General features: G+C 36.6%; 1 protein-coding gene across 1 annotated transcript in view; it reads right to left on the bottom strand.

Moving 5' to 3' along the window:
- Window positions 1-27,637, bottom strand: part of LOC134822382 (probable ATP-dependent RNA helicase ddx6) — a 111,823-nt gene that overhangs the window by 7,365 nt on the left and 76,821 nt on the right. Inside the window, exons 2-8 of the mRNA XM_063833409.1 lie at window positions 9,179-9,305; window positions 8,922-9,054; window positions 8,646-8,747; window positions 8,159-8,302; window positions 7,381-7,475; window positions 7,007-7,129; window positions 3,006-3,134 (exon numbers count right to left, since the gene is read on the bottom strand). Coding sequence (XP_063689479.1) covers window positions 3,006-3,134; window positions 7,007-7,129; window positions 7,381-7,475; window positions 8,159-8,302; window positions 8,646-8,747; window positions 8,922-9,054; window positions 9,179-9,298 — 846 coding nt within the window. The 5' untranslated portion in view covers window positions 9,299-9,305. The remainder of the gene's footprint in view (window positions 1-3,005; window positions 3,135-7,006; window positions 7,130-7,380; window positions 7,476-8,158; window positions 8,303-8,645; window positions 8,748-8,921; window positions 9,055-9,178; window positions 9,306-27,637) is intronic.

Raw genomic sequence — 27,637 nt, 5'->3', positions numbered from 1 at the left:
GGACACAACCAAAGAACCACACACAATAGTGTCGCTGTCTGTAGGGGATGTTTTTGTAACACGTGATTAATCTCTAATAGTTAGCATATGCTAAAATAAACTGCCGTCACGTGTACAAAGGTTAAAAACAAAAATAAGGCAACCACAACCACCGTGCGGACAGCCAAATTCCTTTTCAAACACGAAAATATTAGAATTAGATAACGGAAGGTAGGTCCATACGAAAATAACCCAACCCAATTCAATCATCCGCAGGAATGTATATATCGCTACGTCAATTGGAATGCGGGACATAATTGAGATGCCAACACCCGCAAGTAGAGTTTAACGTGCAGTAACGTTGAAGGGGTAGACATGCCCAGTTGTATTTCATTAATGTGGTAAATGAACCCTTGGGAGGGTTGGCACAGCGCCAAGGATTGGCACAGCGCCAACACAGTACTGAGATTAGTGATCAATTAAGCAGTGGGAGAAGGGTTATATTCTGAACTAGAAGTGTTATAAAAGTGTATAGCCAATTAGAAATACCTTTAAAGGAGAAGAACTTGAATATTTCAATATCAACACATTTAAATGAGATCACCGATATCAGATAGATATACCTACAATGAACAAAACTACCAGCTTCTGCATACGTACAACTGTTATATTAGCCTACTCCAATACCTGGCACTGGTCCAATACGGACATTTTCACCTTACACAGCAAGAATACACATGACTACCATCTCAAAATACTATTTCACACTGGAGATACGGTAACCAATATTATCGGACTAGAGAAACGTACAGAGAAGAGAGAAGTTTTTATGAAGGAGCAGAGCGAGATATATACGTGATATCAATGAAACCTAAGCAAATTAAACCAGAAGGTAAAATGAGACAGAACTGGATGTCAGCTAAAAGCCGTACTGATATAGTGATGACAGGTGTCACCTTCACTAACAACGTCCAGCGCTGAAGTTAGCTTACCAGTCCTTCCCTTTAAAACTCCTTATAAGGGCATGGCGCGAAGTTGGCGATAAAAATAGTTTAAATATATAGAGCAGGTGAGATATATGATATACAAAGTACAAGGTTGGTAATTAATCTGCGCGACGAGCTCAACAATATCGAATTATCACAAGGTTACGTCAAATAAATCAGGTATTTCGCTAGAACACTGTTCTATTCCAGAGCGTCACGTAATTTATCTCAAGAACTTTCTAAGGTTATCTTCTAGATAACATTTGAAAGTGCGTCACTGTATTGTTCTGGAAACAATGGCAATTCGTCTCACCCAAACCAGGAAATGTAATAAGCATAATATTCACAACCCAACCTCAGTAATATTCAAATCATTAAAATACCAAGAGCTATCTTTTATAACAAAACACACAACAGTAAAATCCGCAATAATATATAAAGCCACATCATTGAGTGAGTGTCTCGGAAAGAGAGAGATAGTGAGTGTCTCGTGACTTGGACTAATGTTAACATTGTGTACAACAGAGTCATAGTTAATTAGCTAATCAGAAAGGAAGGAGTGTAATGAACAACAATGAACATTACATCTCCTCTTGTAACAAAGAGCCTGTACTTGACAGTGTTCATTAATCTGCGCGACAGTGCGACTGCCAGTCAAAACGGGTACCTGCTGATGCTGTATAAGAGATACTGCCAAACTGCCAGTCAAATTACCAGTTAATGCAGATATATAATATGCCTTTGCTAAAAATAACTTAGATCGTCCGCGTCGATTGAAACAGTACGGGAAAAGATGGTCACAGAGTCCGGTTCTCATAATAATAGAACGTGAATGAGCACGAAACTAGAGACCACGTGATCGGTGAGGGAACACGTGATAACATATCGAATCAATGATCTAATAGACCAGCTGGCTAACACTAAACTCCACAGTAACCACACTGAGCGACGGCCTGCTCCCAGAATAGAAGATTGGTCATTAACACACTCAAGGGACTGACTCTTACATCACTGTTAAGATAACATTTCCTGCATGGGAAATACCCAAATAACAGAAAACAAATATAGGTCACGCGAGAAAATGGAAGGTCCGGGTGATTTAATTCTCTCGCCTAGGAAACGAGGTGACATTACACAAAATATTTACATATTCGCATATGATATATAATATATATGAATTTTGCATAATATTCAAACTAATGCAGGATAATGAGAAACAGGAGCCCCGGAACAGTCTCCATACAGGGCTGCTGTACGAGAGTTCTGGTTATAATGAACTTAGCAACTGGCTGTGTGCCAAGACAATAACCCTCGGAGTTCAAACATAATTCAAATAACAAAAGAGAGAGAGAGAGAGAGAGAGAGAGAGAGAGAGAGAGAGAGAGAGGGAGAGAGAGAGAGAGAGAGAGAGAGAGGGAGTTGGCTGCTGGAGACCCCTCAATACGAGAGCTAGAGCTTTTGTCTTACTCTTAACATGAGCTATAATTATAACTGTGTATAAATGAACATTGAGTAACACGCGGTGTGTAAGTTAAGATATCTCTTGGTGTGCATGTGGTCAGATAAGGATTTAAAATATGTACTTTATCACGTCTTTACTCGTTACCTTGGTATTTGGTAGGAATGCAGTGTAGAAACAGTGATGGTATCGTTATCAATATATTAAGATTAAAATACCGGTTAGTCTTAAGGGAGCCCTGCAATCAGTATATTTTAAGTTCCTATTATTTTCTTACGACCATGATCTACAATGTTTTCAAATAATCTAAGCGCATCGCCATCATGCGCTGCTGGGAGAACATAGAACACACATTTCACCTGGCCTATTTAATTTAACCTTGCTCTTTTTACGGTGATTTCATTTCAACTTGTTATACGCGTGCAATCTTATGTTTTGTTTGGTGCAGCGAAGTCTCAATTCTTAAATAGCTTGAATTAATAAGAATCAATTTAATTTAGCAAAAATATAACATCACTTACCTTCACACAACAAAAATAATTATGAAAACATTGGTAATTTTAAAACTAAACAGTACACACCTTGGAGAAAAGAGTGTTGAGACAATGGACTTTCTGCTTCTCCTCAACATAGGCGTAATACTGTGTAATACCAAGTAGTGTTAACTCGTCCATAAGGTTTATCTCGTAAGGTTTAGAGAGATGACGTTCCTGTAATTTAAATTAGTTAATTAATTAATTAATAATATTTTAATCAGTCGATTAGTATAATACATCATGTATTTAATTCTGGGGGGGGGGGGGGGGGGGGGGGGGGGGGGGCCAACCATATTAAAGTATATTAAAGTATATCCCCGGGTCAAAATCGGAAAAAATCCTAAATTTTAATATACTTTAATATACCTACAATTAGAAGATTTATATTCTTCGTTAAGATTTACATGATGAACTATATTTTTCACTCAGATTCGCAAGATAAGCCTGTTTTAGGACTAGTACATGAATTTCCATCCAGATTGGTCAAAAATTGGCTGAGCTATGAGCTTTAAAAAGTATGCCCATATTTGGGCATACGCTTTTGCCCAAATTCGCTTTTGACCAAATTCGATAAAATTTCAATATTTTTTAATGAGACTAACTCTATGTGAAAGATATAACTCAGTGTTTGTTGAATATAGTGGATTAGTACAGACAGATCCGTCTGAAAAAATCGATCTGCTGACACTCAAAGCTTTCAGAGGATTTTTGAAGTTTTTGAGTCCCATTAGGTGCCCTTTATGGCTGACCAACTTTTCCAAACTTTTCCACTTGTCTTAAGGCCACTTTTTGCCACTTTACCACTTTTTACCACCTTTCTTGTTTGTCGAATATCTTTAGTTGTGAACATCGTAAAAGGTTACGAATCAATCGAGTGTGTTCATATTACCATGAAGAAAAACTTTTGTTCTAACAATTTTTACGTCAGATAATCAGTTAATTGGATAATTATCAATTAGCTAATTAGCAAAATTCGAAAAAATTTTTATCTGCTCAAAATGATCGGAATAGCTTAAAACACGGAAAAAAGTAGTTTTTAGAAAAACTTTGAAAATTTTTCACTTACATTTTTTTTCCGAGACTTGAAAAATTTCGAAAATTCAAAATATTTTTTCCCGCCAAAAGTGATCAAATTGCATGAAACGCGGAGAAAAATGCTTTTCAAAAAAACTTAGTGAATTTTTCGTTTCAAGAATACTTAAATCACCAATATTTGTAGTTGGAGTTCAGTAAATCGCGGCAGATTTTAGTAATCAGGAATTACTAAGTGGAAAGGTCTGAAACTGAAAAACGTTAACCATACGATATAAGAGTTTCATAACTAATTACAATACAGCCTTATCGATTTTCACAGAAACTGCACCAATGGCACAGTCAAGATCGAAAGACGAAACGATAGCCTGCTGTACTATCATTTTATTGATTTCAATGATAAATCAGTGGGGTTAAGATAATCACATTTGTAATAAATAAAACCTCTCTGTACCGTCAATTGTGCTAATCTAAACCGGCCTACCTGGATTACCAGACCTCTTCTTTTCCTCAACAATCAAACCAAGTTGTTCATATCGCATTTGGTGGGCGATGTAAGTGCATATCGAGCTGTATTCAATCACAATACGACACAATACGTGTATATTATATTATGGCCCTTAATGAGGTTTATGAAACGCTTAATACCGTGAAAAACCCGGTATGGAGAGGTTTTACAGTTTATCACGAAAACGTATACTTGGCCTCATGGCTCATTTACAGTTCGAAGAAGGCAAGAACAGACCAGGGAAACTAAGGAACAGCCAGGTCCAGGAAGCAAGTGTAAACACACCTTCCAACATCTACTGTGACTTGTTTTGTATTGTACCCGCATAATATACTGCTTCATTTGCTATGCGGGATAAAATCACCCCCATATGTCAGGGTCGGCTGAAAGTAAAATCAACAAGGGTAACATACAGGCAAGGATAATATTTAGATACGAGCGTCGAGCAAGGGGTGGTACTGGTAAAGAACCGATAATAATTCATTCAGTGAAATGTTCCACGAGAGTCAGGATATTTTGGAAATTGCTAATAGAGACAGATCCTGATCAGGAAGCTGAAGACGATTTACACAAGTATTTTGAAAGCTCCTGCTAATAAAATCTTTCGTATCACTTATATGTTTTAAATATCCCCCTCCAGGCTGATCAGGAAGGATTGTTAATGTTATTGAGGATGTTGATTTGAAATCCAGACGTTGTGAAGTAAAAATACAGGTTCTTTCCGCACGATATTCGGGGCCCATGATAATCAGCTCGGGATTAATGTGGGACAGATCGAAATTCGAAGAGCATTGAAAAGAGCGAGTTGACATTTTAAGCTTTCTGGTCTTTTCTTGCCTTCTTTGAGCTGTCAAAGAGTCATGAGCCAAGTAGACGTTTTCGTGATAAACTGTAAAACCTCTCCATACCGGGCCTCTCACGGGAGAAACGAGAAGTGTACGATATAGAATTAGAACGTTTCATAAACCTCATTAAGGGCCATAATATAATATACACGTATTGTGTCGTATTGTGATTGATTACAGCTCGATATGTACTTACATCGCCCACCAAATGCGATATGAACAACTTGGTTTGATTGTTGAGGAAAAGAAGAGGTCTGGTAATCCAGGTAGGCCGGTTTAGATTAGCACAATTGACGGTACAGAGAGGTTTTATTTATTACAAATGTGATTATCTTAACCCCACTGATTTATCATTGAAATCAATAAAATGATAGTACAGCAGGCTATCGTTTCGTCTTTCGATCTTGACTGTGCCATTGGTGCAGTTTCTGTGAAAATCGATAAGGCTGTATTGTAATTAGTTATGAAACTCTTATATCGTATGGTTAACGTTTTTCAGTTTCAGACCTTTCCACTTAGTAATTCCTGATTACTAAAATCTGCCGCGATTTACTGAACTCCAACTACAAATATTGGTGATTTAAGTATTCTTGAAACGAAAAATTCACTAAGTTTTTTTGAAAAGCATTTTTCTCCGCGTTTCATGCAATTTGATCACTTTTGGCGGGAAAAAATATTTTGAATTTTCGAAATTTTTCAAGTCTCGGAAAAAAAATGTAAGTGAAAAATTTTCAAAGTTTTTCTAAAAACTACTTTTTTCCGTGTTTTAAGCTATTCCGATCATTTTGAGCAGATAAAAATTTTTTCGAATTTTGCTAATTAGCTAATTGATAATTATCCAATTAACTGATTATCTGACGTAAAAATTGTTAGAACAAAAGTTTTTCTTCATGGTAATATGAACACACTCGATTGATTCGTAACCTTTTACGATGTTCACAACTAAAGATATTCGACAAACAAGAAAGGTGGTAAAAAGTGGTAAAGTGGCAAAAAGTGGCCTTAAGACAAGTGGAAAAGTTTGGAAAAGTTGGTCAGCCATAAAGGGCACCTAATGGGACTCAAAAACTTCAAAAATCCTCTGAAAGCTTTGAGTGTCAGCAGATCGATTTTTTCAGACGGATCTGTCTGTACTAGATACTAAGTAAAAAGACCTCCATGAACAAAATTGGGAAAATTGCACATAATATCTCGGTTCGGAATACTAGCCAAAATGACTTCATTAAAATTGAAATAACTCCATCAGTTTTCAATATTTTTTCAAGAACTTTTTGGAATAGATTAAGAATTGCATTTCAAGCTTATTTTGGGCAACAATTTTTGAAGTAGGCCTCCAAGGAGATAGGGATATTAAAGTATATTGTAGGTATATTAAAGTATATTAAAGTATATCCCCGGGTCAAAATCGGGAAAAATCCTACATTTTAATATACTTTAATATGGTTGGCCCCAATTCTACCTATAATATTATAATCTTTTAATGTTACTCGTTTAATGTTGAATGGAAATTACTGATACTTTGATTATGAACAATTGTGCCAATGACAATGCGACTTATAGGTAAGAGTCACTCTGAGTCGGTGGATCACATGTGTCGAGTGATTCTCCTCTCAGCTATTTGAGCATAAAACCACGACGAGTTACAGTGTAGCTGTAAATACCTTAAATTCCTTGACAGTGACGGGGAATGTAGCGCTGAATAACATTATCTGACGTTTGATAGGTAGGTAGGAGATTATTGTGTCGAGACAGTTCTTGAAATCCATTGACAGTAGCTTGTCTGCCTGGGGGTTTCATATGTTAAAACTAGAAAATTACTTTAATTGACTGTAATAATCAATGATCACACATCGACTGCTGTTATTCGTTAATTTTCAGAACGTAATAAATATAATGTTTGATGCTGCTGGTTTTAGGATAGTATGCATATGTTTTCCCTTCTCCGCTCAGTTTGCAATTGACGTTAAACACAACAAAAGCCGCGAAGTTCTGATCAATTAAACATAAAGTTTACAACTTCAATTAATATACATACTTCATCGAGCACAAGCATTCCACAATTCTTTACAACAGCTACTTTACGTTCAATGAGATCGAGTATTCTACCGGGGGTTGCGACTACCACGTGGACTGAAAAACAGGGTAATTATTAATTAATTAGATGATTAATTAATCAATTAGATAATTAATTAATCGATTATACAATGATTGGTTAATAGATTGGTTAACTAAGGTTGATCGATAAAGCAGTGATAATTGAAATTTTGTTGCTGGATCTTACATAAAGTTATTATTCTTACAGTATCAGGACATGGAATGTGATAGCGGACATAGCATATTATATATATATATATTATATTATATATTATATATCATATTATATATATACATATATAATAGTCTTATCAGACTATATCTAGACTATATAGTCTGATATATATAGACTGATATATTGTTGTTGTTTGGGAAACCAAACAACAGCTATTTATTATATATAGACTATATAGACTATATATAGTCTTATCAGAAACTTGCTTTCTGCAGAAATTGCATTTTCATCTTTTGTTTAACACAAAAAGGAATGTAAAGTAATATAATTCATAAATTCCAAAAATAAAACAACTGTACCTGACCAAACATCAACACATTTTACATCCGCGACTTTAATGAGAGCTCAACCTTGACCTTACATACAATAATTCTTGAAATACTAAAATCTTAAGGTGTTGTGCCACGAAAAAAAAAACAATTTAACGGATCGCCAATTAAATAAATGTCAATAGACTAAAAATAAAAATAAACAGTAAACTCACCAGGGTTATAAAGTCTAAGAATATCGTCCCTGAGATTAGTTCCGCCGGTGCTGACCATTACTTGTACCTTGATATGTTTTCCGAGTTCCTTACACAGTTGGGATGTTTGCAGGGCCAGTTCTCTTGTAGGTACTATAACTAGGGCTGAAGTTTCGGGGGTTAATAATTTTATTGATGAAATCATTCATTAGAGCAGTATCTGTTTTACTTTTCTACTGGTTTATATCAAGCGTGGAAGTAAATTTACTTCTGTTAATTTGTCTATTATATTCTATAAATTAGCATCACGAGGTTTTATTTCTCTGTATTGCGAAAGAGTGCAACAGAAAACTGAGGCATTGATCACAAGACTGAAGACATTAAAAACGTAACAGACTCAATGCAAGAAAATAATAAATATAGATCAACTGTAAGTACTCAGCTGTCAGTAACAACAGCTGTAAGTACAACTGTAAGTACTCAAAGCAAGATTTAAGGACACACCCACCTTGAATTTCATTCAGATTAATCTTAACTCTCTCAATGATGGGGATCAGATAGGCTGCCGTCTTTCCAGTACCGTTTTTAGCTCGCGCCAAAATGTCGCGACCTGACGTAAAGAGATTATTGAGATATTCTTTTAACATTCACTAAGTGTAGCTACATCTCTATACGGTATGAGAAAAATAAAGATATCAGAATCGAGCTGATGAAAATACTAATGTTGGAAATATGATGAATGTGACCTGGGCATGATAAATAAAACAAACAACAAAGTATTTGCCTGCTAGTGCTATAGGAATACTCTCTTCTTGAATCGGAGAAGGTTTCTCGTAGCCCTTCTCATAAATACCCATCTGTAAATCACGGTTCAGGCAGAAATCCTCAAACTCATTCCCTTTCGTGCTTGTCACATCCTGCAAGATATGGTGGTAAATAAGTGTGTTAAGAACTTTAAATGCAGATAACGATAGCACCCTCATTTGGTGGATAGTGTCCATACGATCATAGCATGAACGATATCAGGTTGATTTTACTAACGGAGGTTTTGAAGCGATGATCTTTCTCTGGTAGGTTAAGGTTATCTTTCCAGTTGTGGTTGTCTCCATTTAGAGCGGCTGGAGGATGCTGCTGCTTGTTGGGGGCGGATTTGTGGTCCATAATAGCTAAATTGAAGGTGGTTAAGTGCAGAAGTTCACATGGTAAATGTTTAGTAATCGATATCAGTTAATTATTTAAAACAATCCATTTATGTTTTATATTTTGAGTGACCGTACAAAATTATAGACTAGTGTACGTGACCAATGTCGTTGTTTAGGTTTGTAGGTCAGTCTGTGAAGTGATATACGCAGATTTTTTCCGTTCACACTCTTTTGTAAAAAGGCAATAGTGAAAGGTTACGAACGCGAATGGACGTTTTTGCAGAAAAACGTGGATTTTGGAGATAGTGGTATGATGGGTTTGAATATGGTGTCATTCCTTCCATCTGTTACCATGACAACTAGACAATTAGGCGCGCGACGTGTGCAAGGGTTGCTTGCGGAGATGTGATGTGTAGCCAATAATCAGTGTATGCGCGGCGCGAGTGTATTTTAATGTATTACTATTAGGGAAGAAGCCCAATTTGTATGTGACATGCGTAGTATATATATATAGTGTACTGATGTTTACAATTATAAAACATGAGTATAGTTCACTTTTTGCTTACAATTTCTTAAATTACAGATAAAAATTAAGTTCTACGGCAATTGAATTGAATCAGTACAGTCACAAGTGTTTCCCTATTTAAAACATAATTTTTATAATATGAAGTGAGCTGATTTGTGATTAGAGCTTGTAGTTGAAGTGAATGGAAATCTAGCGTCCGCCACAACGAAACAACGGGCGCAATTCTTGTTAGTGTATCTGTTGTGTGGGGGGGGGGTGTGTGTATTCCACATACTTCCAGACGCTTTAAAACACAATCAAATTCGTTGGAGTAGGGGTATTTAAGTGGGCCATTGTTAGCCCCAAGCGTTTTGGTCCCTCATTCCTGCCACTCAGCATTGCATACTTAACTGTAAAGTAGAAATTTTTCTAAGACAATAGAGAAACTGACCCTGTCCGTCCCACTAAATTCCCCTAAATTCAACCACTTACCATAATAAAAATACTAACAACCAAATAAAGTTTTTTAAATAATGAACATTTCCTCAAGTTTACTAATTCGTGGTTTTCCTCAAGTTTACTAATTCGTGGTTTAAGCTCTTATTTTATTTATGATTAAAGGAATGTAAAATAAAACATTTCGTTTAAATTAAAAAAAGTAATTATCACGTTGTGGTGACAATTGATATAATAAGTTGTATAATGTATTGGTGTGAAGTTTGATTACTTTCAACATTTCTAGAAGACAATGGTATTGAGTTTCTACAAAGAAGTGGCTTGCTAGATTCATGTTTATTGAAGTCTGTTAAGTGCCCAATTTTTGAGATCTTATTGAGCGAGCTCTGGAACATGTTGAGAACTTAATCACCGAATAGTGCACATCTTTGGCTATTTAAATATAGGTTCTAGTCTGTTGTTTGATAAGCCTCCCCACACCGAAATCGACTTCACATTTTAATATAGAAGCAAGATAAGTGTGGCGATTAGATTTGGACCGTTCTGTGAATATGCTTATACGTTTTTGGTATATGAATAAGCTGTGGGATTATCAAAGTAAGCTTTACCAATGTACTTTTTATGCTGATTTCGAACGAGCGTGCTAAATCACTCTACAGTCGATCTTCGAGATTTTTCTAAAAGGCCCCCCGACAGTTGAGACCAACTTCATTTGATGTATTTTCGGACGCTGATTCCGAATCACCCCCCATGACATAGGGTTAAAATGCTCCCCTAGCGAGATATTGGCGAAAAACTGTCTCGATCACGTGATATGACCATATACGGAAGTAAGTCTAATTTCTCGTTAGGGTTAGGGTTTCAGCATATGCTTTTGTTAGAGATTGGGTTAGGGTTAGGGTTGGGATCAGATTATAGGGCTATGATTTCGAATAGTCATTCAGGGCCACCAAAAGAACGTGTTTAAAAAGTCACGCGACAGTCGAGTGTAGAGTGATTAATCATCATCCGATTTCGAATAAGACCTATTACTTATACTCCAGTAGCAGGGAGGGGTTGAGTGTGCACTTCGATGTATAGAGTTTTTTGCTACTGAATCGGGTTAAATAGGTCATTGGTAACTCAAATCACCGAGGGGCGCATTTTGTATCGCTAGTCCCAGTCCTACAGGGCGAAATTTCTAAATTGCCCTCAGGCGAAAATTTGGGATTTTTGTATCTCGGCTTCTAAAAGACTTAGAGATTTGAATATTGGCTTAAAATAACCGCAATAGCCTTATTTATATACAAGTTATGAAGCAATCTAAGGTCTCAAGTGCCTAGTTTTAAAGATATTCACGAAAAACCGTTTTTTGGCTCATCGCAGCCTGAAATACCGGATTATTTTTTATCTCGAGCTAGAAAGGTCGTAGAAACTTCTCCTCTATTGAAAAATATGCGCAATGAGCACATTTATATAAGACTTATGAATCATTATATGCTCTAAAATGCTTATTTGTTGAGATATTAGCAAAAATCAGTCATTTTGGTTACACCAATACAAATTTGGTAATTCATTTTGTCTTTTTGTTGCAAATATTCACGTTGCAATTTTCAAGATGCGGTTTGTTGCTATCGATAGGGCTTTATATGCTATTGCATGGTTTTGATACAATCCTTCAGCACCTGACATAGGCAATAGGGGTCACAAACCCTGAAATGTCAGGAACTGGGCAGTGGCCGAGATAAATATTTGATAATTACTTGACTCTTGACTCACATACATCTTTTCAACGGTTAGTTAAACATCTTAAACCAGTATTGAACGTTAAGTAAAACTTCTGATCCATTTGTAGCTCAGGTGATGTGCCCCAAAACCTCACGCCTGAGTGACAGTGGGCCTTATCGATCATGAGCAGCAAATCACAATGACTTTGGGCCTCAGAGACAAGGGCATTCGTACTCTTGGCTTAAATTGGTTCTTCGTTATTATCATCGATCAGGTTTCTAACTTCTATATCATCTGCCTGTCCAGTGTCCATCCGTCTCTTTGAGATTCATTATTACTTCAAGTTCAGCCATTTCGCTTCTGTTCAACTGTAGGCGTAATGAGGGACTTCAGTCCAGCAATAAAGTCAATATCTCTAGATTTAGCAATATCTGGTTACGCTACTTTTAAGGTAATTGTGTTCAGCAAGCAAGTTTGTAAGTTTTCAGTCGTACTGCCCCAAAGTATTGGCCCCCAGGGCACCAGTAATGCTGGAGCACTGGTAATGCACATGGTAATTATGCTGATTTTTTGCTTAACATAGCTCATTTTTAAGTTCCTTTTTCAGCAGTCTTCCCTATCATACTGGCAAAAAACAGATTCACCTCCTTTATCTCTAATATAATCTTGAACCTGGGCTATACAGGTTATCGAATGTCCTCCAACCTCGTGCCCCAATTATTGTCAGCCCCAGGACCTCTGGCACCTGCAACTTTGGGTCCCAAAACTTGAAGAACTTCGGGCCCAACGATACCTGTCCTTCAGTGACTCTGTGCCCCACATAATTCTAATTGATGACTCAATGTAAATTGTAAATGCTAAGATGGACATTCGATAACCTGTAGAGCTCAGGTTCAAGATTATATTTAGAGATAAAGGAGGTGAATCTGTTTTTATTGCCAGTATGATAGGGAAGACTGCTGAAAAAGGAACTTAAAAATGAGCTATGTTAGCATAATTACCATGTGCATTAGTATTACCAGTGCTCCAGCATTACTGGTGCCCTGGGGGCCAATACTTTGGGGCAGTACGACTGAAAACTTACAAACTTGCTTGCTGAACACAATTACCTTAAAAGTAGCGAAACCAGATATTGCTAAATCTAGAGATATTGACTTTATCGCTGGACTGAAGTCCCTCATTACGCCTACAGTTGAACAGAAGCGAAATGGCTGAACTTGAAGTAATAATGAATCTCAAAGAGACGGATGGACACTGGACAGGCAGATGATATAGAAGTTAGAAACCTGATCGATGATAATAACGAAGAACCAATTTAAGCCAAGAGTACGAATGCCCTTCTCTCTGAGGCCCAAAGTCATTGTGATTTGCTGCTCATGATCGATAAGGCCCACTGTCACTCAGGCGTGAGGTTTTGGGGCACATCACCTGAGCTACAAATGGATCAAAAGTTTTACTCAACGTTCAATACTATAAAATTATTCAAACAATATACACATAATATAGCAATGACCCTATATAAAAACAAACCTTTAAGAATATAAAAAATTCCCTAAACACTCAAAAATTACCCTTGGCCTTGTGGCTCCAAGTTAAGATCTAGACTGTTTATATTAACAATGTTTTTTCTCGCACCTCTGTCTCCACGGAGAGAAATCACTGTTGTTCTTAACGTTCAATACTGGTTTAAGATGTCTAACTAACCGTTGAAAAGATGTATGTCAGTCAAGAGTCCAAGTAATTATCAAATATTTATCTCGGCCACTGCCCAGTTCCTGACATTTCAGGGTTTGTGACCCCTATTGCCTATGTCAGGTGCTGAAGGATTGTATCAAAACCATGCAATAGCATATAAAGTCCTATCGATAGCAACAAACCGCATCTTGAAAATTGCAACGTGAATATTTGCAACAAAAAGACAAAATTAATTACCAAATTTGTATTGGTGTAAACAAAATGACTGATTTTTGCTAATATCTCTACAAATAAGCATTTTAGAGCATATAATGATTCATAAGTCTTATATAAATGTGCTAATTGCGCATATTTTTCAATATAGGAGAAGTTTCTACAATCTTTCTAGCTCGAGATAAAAAATAATCCGGTATTTCAGGCTGCGATGAGCCAAAAAACGGTTTTTCGTGAATATCTTTAAAACTAGGCACTTGAGACCTTAGATTGCTCCATAACTTGTATATAAATAAGGCTATTGCGGTTATTTTAAGCCAATATTCAAATCTCTAAGTCTTTTAGAAGCCGAGATACAAAAATCCCAAATTTTCGCCTGAGGGCAATTTAGAAATTTCGCCCTGTAGGACTGGGACTAGCGATACAAAATGCGCCCCTCGGTGATTTGAGTTACCAATGACCTATTTAACCCGATTCAGTAGCAAAAAACTCTATACATCGAAGTGCACACTCAACCCCTCCCTGCTACTGGAGTATTAGCATGAAATCATTTCTTGAAGAGTTAAGAGCAAAACGATATTCCAGCTGTTTATGCTTTAGGATTCGAGTCAGTTTTGGTTTTAAAGTAATTGTGAAGATAGTATAAAAATTTAAAGTACAGATTTGTGCACTTTAACTTTAAATACTTACCATAAAAATTACACAGAAAAGTTCAGAATGACTGACTTTACTACTAGTGTAATGTGCTTGCGAGGAAAACTTAAAAGTGCGCTATTAGCCAATCAGCATAACCACGCCCTGCTTGATTGGACCGTAAAAGATTTTGACTGCACAAATATTATTTTCCAAACATTATAACTGGCTGTTCACACACATCTCAATTAAATTCCTCTAGGCTACTGTTTTCCAAGTCTTGTCCTGTGAGTAAAGAATGTGTGAGAAGGTATTAATAAAATAAATGTATATTTTTTGAATTTTAAAATCTAATCTGAGAATGAAGTACAAAGAAATTTTTAATTAGCACTGTATAGTTTAAGATATTTATAGCTTATTATAACCATTGATACAAAGGCCATAATCTTTCGCAAGCTCTTTAATATCCACCTTGAAGCCACATTTTATATCCTTGAACCACACAATATAAACTAAAGCATGTTTTAGTGTAGACTTTTTGTCACAACAAGACTGCAACCTATAGTAACAACTATAAACAGAACCCCTAATGTCTACTAACAAATTTCTTCTAGTCCTAAAATGAGCCCTGTCTCTAAAAACCTAACTGAACTAGCGTTTCGGTGTGTGCAAAAGCTTTCAGGCACGCGCATTCCTTGCCCCGTTAGTTACCTGTCCTTCCAAAACCAAACTAGCAGTCAAGGACAAAAAGTCATACACCAAATGGGCATTATATTTTATGAATTGTTTTACATCTTTTTATTCTGTAAAATGTGCTAAAATTAAATTTCTTGTTTCATTGAAAAAAAATTTCTTGTTTCATTGACAGAAGGATGATGATTAATCACTCTACACTCGACTGTCACGTGACTTTTTCAACCCCTTCTCTAGCTGGTCCTGAACGACTATTCGAAAATTTAACCCTGTAATCTGATCCCAACCCTAACCCTAACCCAATCCTTAACAAAAGCATATGCTGAAACCCTAACCCTATCGAGAAATTAGACTAACTTCCTTATACGGTCATATCACGTGATCAAGACAGTTTTTCGCCAATATCTCGTCAGGGGAGCATTTTAACCCTATGTCATGGGGGGTGATTCGGAATCAGCGTCCAAAAATACATCTATTGAAGTTGGTTTCAACTGTCGGGGACCCTTTTAGAACAATCTCGAAGATCGACTGTAGAGTGATTCAGCACGCTCGTACACAGAACGGTCCAAATTTAATAGCCACCCAAATTACAAAATAAGCCTTAAGCATTTTTTCAGTTAATTTTGTTGTGTATTATTACGCCAAGAAATTTAGTTTCTTCAACACGTTTAATGATTGTATTATTAGATTGAAGGATAAGCTTGTTGCTGATGATTTTATTTTTATTACCAGGTGTAATTAAGTCCAAAAATGGATTTAACTAAATTAAAAGTATCAAGACACAAAACAAGTTTTAAACAAGTTTAAATTTAACTATACATCAAATGACAAATAGCTTTATTATATTTTGTATTTCATCCCATGAAACCAGCCTAATGGCAATGTACTTTGGCAAATAGTTGAAGAGCTGACGACATCCGATTTTGCAAACTGTTCGTTTGTCGTGCAATGCACTATTGCGCCGCGCATAAAATATAAATGTTTCTTTTAAATAATCAATAAGGTTTTTCAAATAAAGTTTTTTTCGCGTCGTAAGATCAGCAAAATGCATCACTGGGCCGCGTCAATTTGCATAAGATTGGAATTGTCAATGAAACTGTTCGTAGCTCTGAAAAAATTGTTTTTCTCAACACTTAAGTTTAAAAGTTATTTTTAATGTTTTTGTGTTAGGCCAAATTAAAGTATTTAAAAATTATATTTTACAGCGGAATCAATTTGCGATATTTATGCAGCTTTTTGGCCAATCAGAAGATTGTAATTTGATCACAAAATGCGTGCAACTTGTAAGCGCGCGGCGACAAGCATGATGTAAAAAAATTATCACCTGGATCACGTTTCCAGCTACCCATGTGCTTTCGCGCATTGTAGAACACCTAAAATTAGCCTATAGCGCCCCATACCAGAGAAGCTATGCCCAAATTTCAAACTGAAATTTGTATTTAAGCGAAACAAATTTAGTGAAACAAATTTAAAATTTAATCCTTTATTTTACAATCATAATATAATAATATTTATAAACAGTATCTGTTTTTGTTTTTAGATTTGATACAGTAATCATCATTTAATTTTTCACTGAAGATTATATTGAACTTGTTCCAATATTAATTTTAATACTAATATTATAATACTAATTAATATTAGTTTTAATGCTTTCAACACTACTATATAACAAATAATTTGACGGCTTATGTCACTGAAGATGACGCCTTGCAACATGTTTGACGATAGCCTGTAGATTGATAGTTTGATCTCAGTATTTACAACAATTCATCTAGTTTGATTGATTCAAATGGAAACAAATTCCTCTGTTCCAATATTAAAACTATCTCAGTTAAACAAAAATTCAGTTAAACAAAAATTTCAATTTTATGCCATTTATTACAGATTAAACAAGTTTACAATATATCAATTTGATATTGAACGGAATCCTAATTCAATGTGCAGTATGGTTGTCACTCTTTAAATAGATTAGATATAGGTTCAGGAAAACAACAATTTCAGGAAAACAACAATTTTATTTAGTATCAGTTACAGCAAACAAAAAATATATTTTATATAATATAATATAACTAGGACGAACTTTAGTTTAGAAATCTTGGGGGACTTGGAGTAGCAAGAGATTGACTAGAAGGTATATACCTTTTACCAAAAACGTCGAAAAGAATCCTGGGTGATACAGGATCGGAGAGTACAGACCATAAAGTTTACGCACCCACCTTTGCCTCCAGAATTCTTGGTTGGTTGAAAATGTATGCTAACTTGGTCGTTTATACTCCAAGTCCCTTTGTTAAAAGAAGTAATATTATGTACGTCTGGAGTTAACTTCATTCAATAATAACAATATCAATATAGTCAATATCAATATCAGACTAAACTATCGAATAAATTATCAAATATTATTTGTTAATTCGATCTGAATAAAAATTTAGTTAAGTTAAGATATTAAATAATTAAAAACATTACAACAAGTGGTTAAAAACGCCCAAAATTGATCTGAGAGCTTTTCAGTCTATAATACAATCATGATAGTAATATTAAGTGTGTTAAGTGTGTGCTGCTGCGATAAGAATAGATTACTGCAATTTAAAATTGTTTGGATTCCAAGTATCTTTTAAATCAGCAGCCTGTACTTGTAATAATAGTGCCTTGGTTCTCAATTTTATCAAGTTAATGGAAGTTTCTAGGCAATTGCTTGAGGTTAGAATTTTTTTATGAACAGTGTTCCAAAGCTTGGCTGCAGTGAACAAAAAAGTATTTGATTTATTAAGAAGAATAACCGTTAAACTCGTTGTACGGTTTGAAATGTTGATGGCCTCATAAAGGGAGTATGGGCAGTGGTACTTGATAATCTTAGAGAATTCTGAAATGCAATGGTACTTGAACAAGTTTTGAACTGTAAGAATTTTTAGTCTATTAAAAATGGGTTTTGTATGCTCCTTTTCAAAATGTTTATGGCCTAATCTTTGCATACCATATGGTCTAGTTCTTGCACATGTTGATTGTTTATCTAGATATGAGTCGAGATCACCAAAAAGGATCCTTATACAGTGCTTCTGAGTGATAAAAAGACTGTCATTGGACCGTTCCTTGATGACAACACCCCAAACACTTATACCATAACTGAGATGTGATTCAAAAAGAGCATTATATATTTTCAAGTATAGTTCTGCAGGTATAGAGTGCCGGATTCTACAGATTGCACCAGTCATGGTCCGCAGCTTTTTACGGATGTAGTGCATGTGGGCAATCCAGTTTAGCTTACTATCTATAACAACACCTAAGAATTTGGTATCCTTGACTTTAGTGATAACCTTACCATCGATGAATATTGATCTAGATTCATCTAGCAGGTTAGCAAATGGTCTAGTCCGCGCACAGGTGTCATCATATTCAGAGGCAGGTTTAAAATGTATGTAGCAGCATTTGGACATGTTGATATGAAGTAGATTACATTTCATGTAAATCGAGACATGTTTAAGTACTAAGTTGGCTTTTTTATATGTTGCTTCTCTAGATGGTCCTGATATGAAGATATTAGTGTCATCAGCATAAAGTACAAATTTCACCTCACTGTCTGAAAAACAGTTTACTATATCGTTCATATACAGTAGGAAGAGTAGTGGCCCAAGAATTGACCCTTGTGGTACTCCAAATTTCACGTCCATTGTTACTGATGGTACATCGTTATACATAACATACTGCTTTCTGTTAGTCAAATAGCTTTTAAGTAAGGTAAGTGCTGAACCCCTAATACCGTAGGAATTTAACTTGCTTAGAAGAATATTGTGATCAAGGGTGTCAAAGGCTTTGCTCAAGTCAATGAATATGCCCAATACATGTTTATTGCTAGCCAGAGACTTTGTAACGGAGTCTATAGATTTGTGTAGAGCATGAGTGGTAGAATGGCCTTTTCTAAATCCAAACTGTGAGTCTGTTAGTACACCTTTAGATGTGAAGAAATTATAAAGGCGTTTGTAAATGATCTTCTCAAAGATTTTTCCAAATAAAGGTAATATTGATACAGGCCGATAATTTTCAATGCATTCCTTATTGTCTTTCTTGTAAATAGGAATAACTTTACCAGTTTTAAATATACTTGGGAATGTACCACTTTGTATACATGTGTTGTAAAGCCTGGCCAAGGTACCAGCAATGAGCTTTGCAGATTTTTTTACAACGATTATAGGTATGTCACTCGCCTTGCCATTTTGAAAATCTCTGATGACCTCGACAATCTCGTCTTCATTAGTTTCTTCTAGGTATATGGAGTCAGATACTGAATTAGACATGAACTGAGCAAATGATTCTACTGGTTCCAGAGAAATACTATTGTTTGACAATACATTTTTATTGAGATTACTTGCAAGAGATGTAAAATATTCACAAAATTTGTTAGCAATTATTCGTCTGCAAGTAACTCTCTGGCCATCTATGACAAAATCGTCCTTACATCTAGACAAATTTTTACCACGGAGTTCATTTATAACTTCCCAAGTCTTTTTCGAATTCATGCTGTACTTCTCGAATTTTTGAGTATAGCACATAGCCTTTGCCATATTTATTGACCTTTTGAGAAACTTGTCGAATTCCTTGTAGTAGATGTGCTTGTTTGGGTCCCCGTCAGGTAGTTTTAATGTACAAGTCTTCTTCCATTCGAAATACAACCTAGCTTTCTTATCGATGGAATTAATTAGGCCCTGGGTAATCCAAGGGTTGGTTATGCTGTTACGTTTAGTGGTTCTAGGAGTTAGAAGTTTGCAAGACAAATCTATCTTTTCTTGAAATAACTGCATGAAAGAATCAAATGTGTTACAGCTGTGGTGGAACCTATCTACATCGTTTTCTATTTCAAGACAGAGCTTTTCTAAGTTAGCATTACTATAGTCGTAGTGTATAGTAATTTTGTCTGATGAATCAGGTGTTGGCACAGAGTCAGGGGAAAGTTCAATAAGAGTGAATATAGGGTGATGGTGGGAGATCTTGTCAGATATCACACCAGAAATAAGGGTTTGATCTACTACATTGGTATGGATATTGTCAATACAGGTCCTGGAACAGCCAGGCATTTGGTGAGTTGGTACTGATATGGTTGGTATGAAGCCGTTGTTGAATATTATTTCTTGGAATTTGTCCTCTGATGGAGATGGGTCCTTCAACATGTTTATATTGAAATCACCAAGAATATATACTTTTTTGCCATTCAGTTTTGAGAGAATACATTCATATGCTTCGTTGAACAGTTCAAGTGATGCGTTTGGGGGACGGTATATAACCCCTACAACAGTTGGGTCTTGCAAGCTAGTGATGGATACGAACAGTGATTCTATGTGTTCATTACAGAGAGATAAGCCAGGGATTTTGTTGAAGTTAAAGGAGTTGTGCAGGTAAAGACACACTCCTGATCCTTTACCCTTGAACTGGTTTTTCTTTTGACAAAAATAACGTGATTGGTAACAGGAGGAGTATCCGTTAAGCTGATACAGAGTTCCATTTTCGGGATTAGTATTTGTTTCTGCAAGACCGATAACAGAGAATTTGTGGTCGATACAAGACAGCTCAACTGCAAAGTTGTCAAAGTTTGATGCATTTCCATCAATATTTAGGAATAATTTGGACAAATATTTAGCTGAATTTTTAGGTAGGACGGTAGCATTCAACTCAGTTATGGAGAATGTTTTGCAATTTTCAAGAATCTTTGAGCTATTGTAGATAGATTCAATATAATTAACTGGCTCATCATCAATGAGGCCATTGTTTGCAAAGTGTGGAGCTTGGTAGAAAGGGTTGTACCGTACAATATCATTGGCATCAGTGCATATTTTGCAGTATGTTGCATCTCGAAATTTGGTTATGTTATCATCAGTTTTACATTTTTTGTGCATTATTTTGTCACACATCTGACAAATCAAAAATGGATGTCCAGCACGCACAGGTCTATTGCAACAGCAGCAGATTTCGCATATCAGTTTGACTACCATGACTGGATTACAGATCTACGAGAACGTGGGGAAAATCTATTTTGGGCCTTGGTAACATCACTGAACAACCTCCCATCAACGGGGCTACCTAGAATCTTATGGGCAATTGCCCGGGAGAGTTTGAAGATACCGCTTGACCCCAGGTGGATTGACGGGGCAAAGGAGTGTGCGTGCTGTTCGCTATTGCTCACACCAAACGGCAACCTAGTAAATGTTTTGTATGAACACCGGTCTCCATCACGATACAAAATTAGGATTGTAGAATTTATTGTATAACTATTAGTGCAGTGGAGGTAGTGGTGTGGTGCATTTTGTTTTCTTGAAATTGTTGTTTTCTTGATTAATAGAGTGACAGCCTACTGATTTAGAGTTGTTTTTAAGTGAGCATAATGGGTGTATTTTTGGATCTAATGGCAACTTTAAAATTTGTTCTTTTAATCATTTATTAAATATCAGTTTAAAAATATATAAATCTGGAATCTGTTCACTCTGTGAACCAGTCCTATAAAAATTACAAAAACCCTCCTAAATTAAATATTAAAAACGTCTCAGTAATGGAAATAGTCATACAATTGAGAAATTAACCAAATTCTTAATATCTACCTAAGAGAACAAGAATTGCGCCCGTTGTTTCGTTTTGGCGGACGCTAGATTTCCATTTCACATTTACTATAAATTTAAGTATAAGCTCCAATCAGCTCACTTCAGTCTTCATGATAATAATATTGATAAATTATGCATTAAGTACAGGAAACACTTTAAATTCAGTTCAATTGCCATAGAACGTAACTTGTAAAGCAAAGAACTTAAATTGTAAGCAAAGGTAACTATACTCGTGTACACATCAATACACTACACGTGCCACGTACAAATTGGGCTTATAACCTAATATTATACATTACATCGTATACATTAAAACACAGTTGCGCCGCGCATTCATAGATCACGGCTATCTATACATCACATCTCCGCAAGCAATCCTCGCGCGCGCAACTTTTTCGTTGCATGGTAACGGACGTAAGGAAGGACTGACGACATATTCAGACCTGCACCTACTGCAATCTCCAAAATCCACGTTTTTCTGCAAAAACTTCCATTCGTAACCTTTCACTATTGCCTTTTTTCAAAAGGGTGAAAAGGAAAAAATACCTACCTAAGTCAATTTCTACCTGTAATACACTAAATATTAGGTTAAATACATAGGTGGTGGAGTCAGCACACATTTACCAAAATCAAATTTGTTTAATAGGAGGAGCCTGTGGGCCGAGATCATTGGATTAAATTTGATGAAGGGGATTGTTTTCAAATGAAAGCATAAAATTGCAATCACCATCTAAAGGTTGAGCTGAAATGGGCTTTTAAGAGTCATTCGACACCTTAGCTGACATACAAGGATGCAAGGATACAAGGATACAAAAGTGATTATTACTTTATTGAGTACACAATAGTTGTAATTCTGAAATAATTTAAGTTACACAATTCTAATTATTTACAAATGTGTAGGGATAATTTAGAAATGTTTAATAATGCTAGTTTTAGAAAAATAAATAAATCGAGTTTGTATATCGAGTTTTAAACTAATTACAACACTACAAATCTATTACATTTATTGAGGACCCCGAACTCAATTTTGATTCTCTACTGACTCTGCTGATCTGCACTGTTTCACTTTGTAAAAGAAGTGCGCAATGATCGGAGAAGGTGGTTTTGATGATGAGGGTAACAGGTCCTCAATCTCGTTACAGGATGATACGCCAAAGAATGACAGGAATGTTAGCGAAGATATGTTATCCCCGCAACGTTTCACACCTATCCTGAACTCATCCACATCCTCTGAAAGTACTCAACAGCGACAAGGTAACACTCTTCAATACCAGTTTGCCTACATCAAAGACGGCACTTGTAACACCTGTAATGATGTTCAAGCTAATGACACTGCTCTTACCTGCTTTTTGTGTAAATCTTCATTTCATGCTGTTTGTCGAGATGCTGATAAAGATAGGATCAATAATGCTGTAATCTGTCCTCGCACTTTCTTCAAAGCATACTCCGACAGAAACGCAACCAAGGGTGTTAACAGTTCCAGATTTGGGACTTTTACGTTTGTGTGTAATGTCTGCAAGACACACTCTGAACAGAACTCCGCAGTCAGTGCCGAAAGTAAAGTCGACCTGATTGACAGGCGAGTAGATAATCTGACCCAATCTATGGAGGACATGAAGGGTTTACTTATGAAAGTTGTGAATATGAAAACATCTCCGGACAAAACTTAAATTTCTTCTCCTCCATCTCCAGCTCCAGTTGCCCCTTCATATCGCTCTGTATTAATCATGTCCAGCAAAACACCAGAAAATCAAGCAAAAGATCGCCAAGAAGAAGTTGACAAAATCATCAAAGACAACGCCATTCATGCTGACAAACGGTATGTCAACAAGAAAGGGGACATTGTGGTTGTGTGTCCGACAACAGCTGACAGGGAAAATCTTGTCAAGAAAGTATCCCAGCAACTTCCAGAAATGATAACGCACCAGCCACCAGAACGTTTGCCCACAATCTCTGTTGCTAACCTTGCTGATAATTATTCTGAAGAAGATCTAGAAGACCTGCTCCTTCAAGCTCACCCCAACATTAAGGCATTAAAATCCCAGGGTGAAACATTTTCTGTACTAAAAGTTAAACCTCAGATCAAAAACAGCAGCAAGCATCAAGCTACTATACGAGTTAGTAACAATATCAGGAAAATCATAGAACAACAGGGAGATCGGCTATACATCAGTTCGTTTAGTTGCAAAGTTTATGATCAATTTCATGTAAAACGATGCAACAACTGCCAAGGTTTTGGACACTACAGGTCGGAGTGTGAATCAGAAAAAGCTATTTGTGGTTATTGTTCCAAGAATCATACGTCAGAAGATTGTCCAGAAAAGAAAACTAATAGTCATATTTCATGCTGCATTAACTGCTCTAAGGGCAAGTATCGGGATGAAAGAAACACACACACGGCATTTGATAGGACATGTCCAGCTTATGTTGCTGAACAGCAGCATCTCCGCAAAACTATCAATTACTACAGTTCAAAAAACTTGTAAGCAGTGGTCTGAAATCCTCTCCGGCGGAGATTCTTGGCTGTTGCTGGAATGTGAGATCTCTCAATAATAAGATTCAACCAATCATGGAATCTATAATCGACCAAGGAATCTCTGTCCTTTTTGTCACTGAGACTTGGCTCACCAGCATAAAGAATGATGTTACTGCTACCATCAAGTCTTACGGCTATAACTTGATTCACTACATCAGGAAAGACTCCGCTAAATGCAGAGGCGGAGGAGTTGGAATTATTTACAATTCAAGTGATTTGAACCTTACTCCTGTGTTTGATAAGTGTGGAGATACGTTTGAAGCAGTTTTAGGCAAATTTCGAGACTCATCGGGTGATACTGTCCTCTGTGCTTGTGTTTACCGACCAGGGTCATTGACTGATGTATTTTTTGAAGATTTGGATGAGTTTATTGGGAACATATTCATGAAATACAAGAAGTTTTTAATCTGTGGTGATCTTAATATTCATTTGGATGATCATAAATCAAGAAACACGGCCAAACTGACTGAAGTATTGGCCAGCTATGGACTGCATCAATACGTGAGAGATCCAACTCACAACAAAGGACATATTCTGGATGTTGTAATCTCCTCCCATCAGATAGTCAATCCAAAGAGTGTCACAGTAGACTCGCACACCTCGGAAATGTTCCCAAACTGTGACCATTTCCCGGTTACTTTTAGCCTCACAAAAACAGTTGCAAGCAATCTCAACAAGAAAAAAGTTATCACATTCAGAAATGTCAAAGAAATTGACAAAAATTGTTTTGCGGATAATCTTGCTGAGGAATTGGTTACTGTAATGGATCCTGAGGGTCTATCACAAGCTGAAATGCCGTCATTTGAAAGCCGCATCAGCCTATACAACTCTAAGTGCCTAACTGTGCTGAATAACCATGCTCCTCTCCTCACAAAGGAAATCAAAGAACGTAAGTCTGCCCCTTGGTTCGATGGTGAATATAAAGCACTTAGAAGCCAAAGGAGAAAAGCTGAGACAAAGTGGAAAATCTCCGGATCTTTAACTGACAAGAAACACTATGAATCAATCAGAGAGCAGTGCACAGAACTCTCAGACAGGAAGAAACATGAGTTTTTCAAAGTCGAATTCATAAAGCATTCCTATTCTTCTAAGAGTCTTTTTAGATTTGTGGACACCTTTCTTGATCGGGATAAAAGCATTGTATTGCCTTCGTCGGAGTCTCTCAAGGACACAGTCGAAAACTTTAACGTATATTTTCAGGAAAAAATAAAGGCAATACGAAATAACTTTGATCATGTGGAGTCTGACGATCAAACGCCCTCTTACTGCGGAGAAAAACTAGCTGAGTTCTCTCCAACTACTCTAGAAGAACTAGAGGAGATAATCAAGGCATCTGAGATCAAGTCTTCTTCAATTGACCCTCTACCTGCAAACATCTTTAAAGAAAACCTTGAGGTTCTACTACCCGTCTTAGTTGACATAGTAAATGCTTCATTATCTTCTGGCAGTATTGATGGCGCTAAACTAGCTCATATCACACCCCTGATCAAGGGCCAGGGATTAGATAGTGATAATCTCAAGAATTACAGACCAATATCTAACCTTAGTTTTGTGGGCAAGTTGATAGAAAGAGTAGTGCTCAGGCGTCTAAATGAACATCTAGAAAACAACAACCTGAACATCCCACAGCAGTCTGGATACAAATCAAAACACAGCACCGAGACTCTGCTTGTGAGAGTTGTTAACGATCTACTCATTGCATCTACAGAAAGCAAGGCAACTGTTGTTCTTCTCCTAGATCTCAGCGCAGCTTTTGATACAGTTGACCACTGCAAACTACTGAACATCCTCAGAAATGAGTTGGGAATAACAGGGACAGCTTGGAAATGGTTCAGCAGCTTCCTCACAGGTAGATGTCAAACGATTAAAGTTGGAAATGAGGAATCTTATGAGATAGTGATTAAGTTTGGAGTCCCACAGGGCTCTGTGCTGGGTCCGGTCCTGTTCAACATCTACATTCGCTCTTTGTACTCAGCAGCACATGATTTGAACTTCTCCATCCAGGGTTACGCCGACGATCATCAGCTGTATAAAAGTTTCAAGCCAAACGAGGAGCCCACCGTCCTTATCAACGATGTTCCTAAATGTTTCCAAGAAATTAATGACTGGATGAAAAAACATTATCTACAGCTCAATGCAGGAAAAACCGAGATTCTTGTCTTTGGGACACCGCTTGTTCTCCAGCAGCTGTCCATAGGGGGCGTGTTTGTTAACTCTGAGACGTGTGTCAGGCTGTCACCTGTTGCAAAGAACCTCGGATTTCGTCTCGACTCTCAACTAAACTTTGGTGAGCAAATCAAGCAACTTAAAACATCGTGTTTTCTGAAACTAAGAGACCTTGCTAAGATGAAAACATTCCTCACAACCAAACAGATGGGAACACTGACTCAAGCAATTGTAATCTCATCGCTTGACTACTGCAATGCACTTTACTATGGTTGTAGTCAAGCCTCAATTACGCAGCTGCAGAACATTCAGAACCGAGCATGCCGTCTGGTTTTTGGATTAAAGAAGAGAGACTCAGTCGAGGAGAAGCTCAAATCCCTTCATTGGCTCAAGGTGAAGGAGAGGATTGAGTTTAAGTTATGCTTACTGATTTTCAAAGCAGTCAATGGTGTTGCTCCTGCATATCTGTGTGATCTAGTAACATTTGTTAGTTCAAGTAGCAGAAGAACTTCCTCCTTACACCTACCCGTCGGATCTACAAGATCACACCCAAGAGCGTTTCAGACTGTTGCTCCGAAAATCTGGAACCAACTACCAATTGAAATTAAGACTTGTTCCAATGTTGATCTGTTCAAAACATTATTAAAAACTCACCTGTTTAAGAAAAGTTATGGCATCAGCGATTAATTGACAATATAATAACTTTATGTTATTTGCTTAAACTGTTTAGGATGCAACCTAATGTCATGATCTTTTTGAACTTATTAGCAATTAGACTGTTAGCTCGCTTCACAAGCATGTCATCTTCGTTCCAAAACTTTTTATGTCCTATGCATACACTCCTTGATAGTTATCTTGATCTAGTATCTTTGTTTCACACAATAGAGCATAAGTTTTGTGGTTTATCCACTGGGCTTAGAGTTTGTGTTTAAGCTACCAAATTTTATTATTATTATTTATTTTATATGGTTCAATTTTATTTTAAGGTCCTATACCATTATGCACTTGCCAGTATTTGAGTGGAAATCTGGGCTCTTATAATAGGATGTATATTGTTCGTTCACAGAGAGAATTGAATGGATTGCTCTTGTTGTGGCAGTGAGTGTGTTAGGATCTAGAGTTTTGTTGGAGAGTAAACCATACATCAAACAACTTTCACAAGGAATACGGTCA

Source organism: Bolinopsis microptera, chromosome 10 (assembly GCF_026151205.1).
Source record: "Bolinopsis microptera isolate Bmic1 chromosome 10, MBARI_Bmic_1.0, whole genome shotgun sequence".
In the NCBI taxonomy this organism is placed as follows: Eukaryota; Metazoa; Ctenophora; class Tentaculata; order Lobata; family Bolinopsidae; genus Bolinopsis; species Bolinopsis microptera.
Note: the sequence above shows the minus strand (reverse complement) of the source record. Positions and strands in the feature narration are given on the sequence as shown.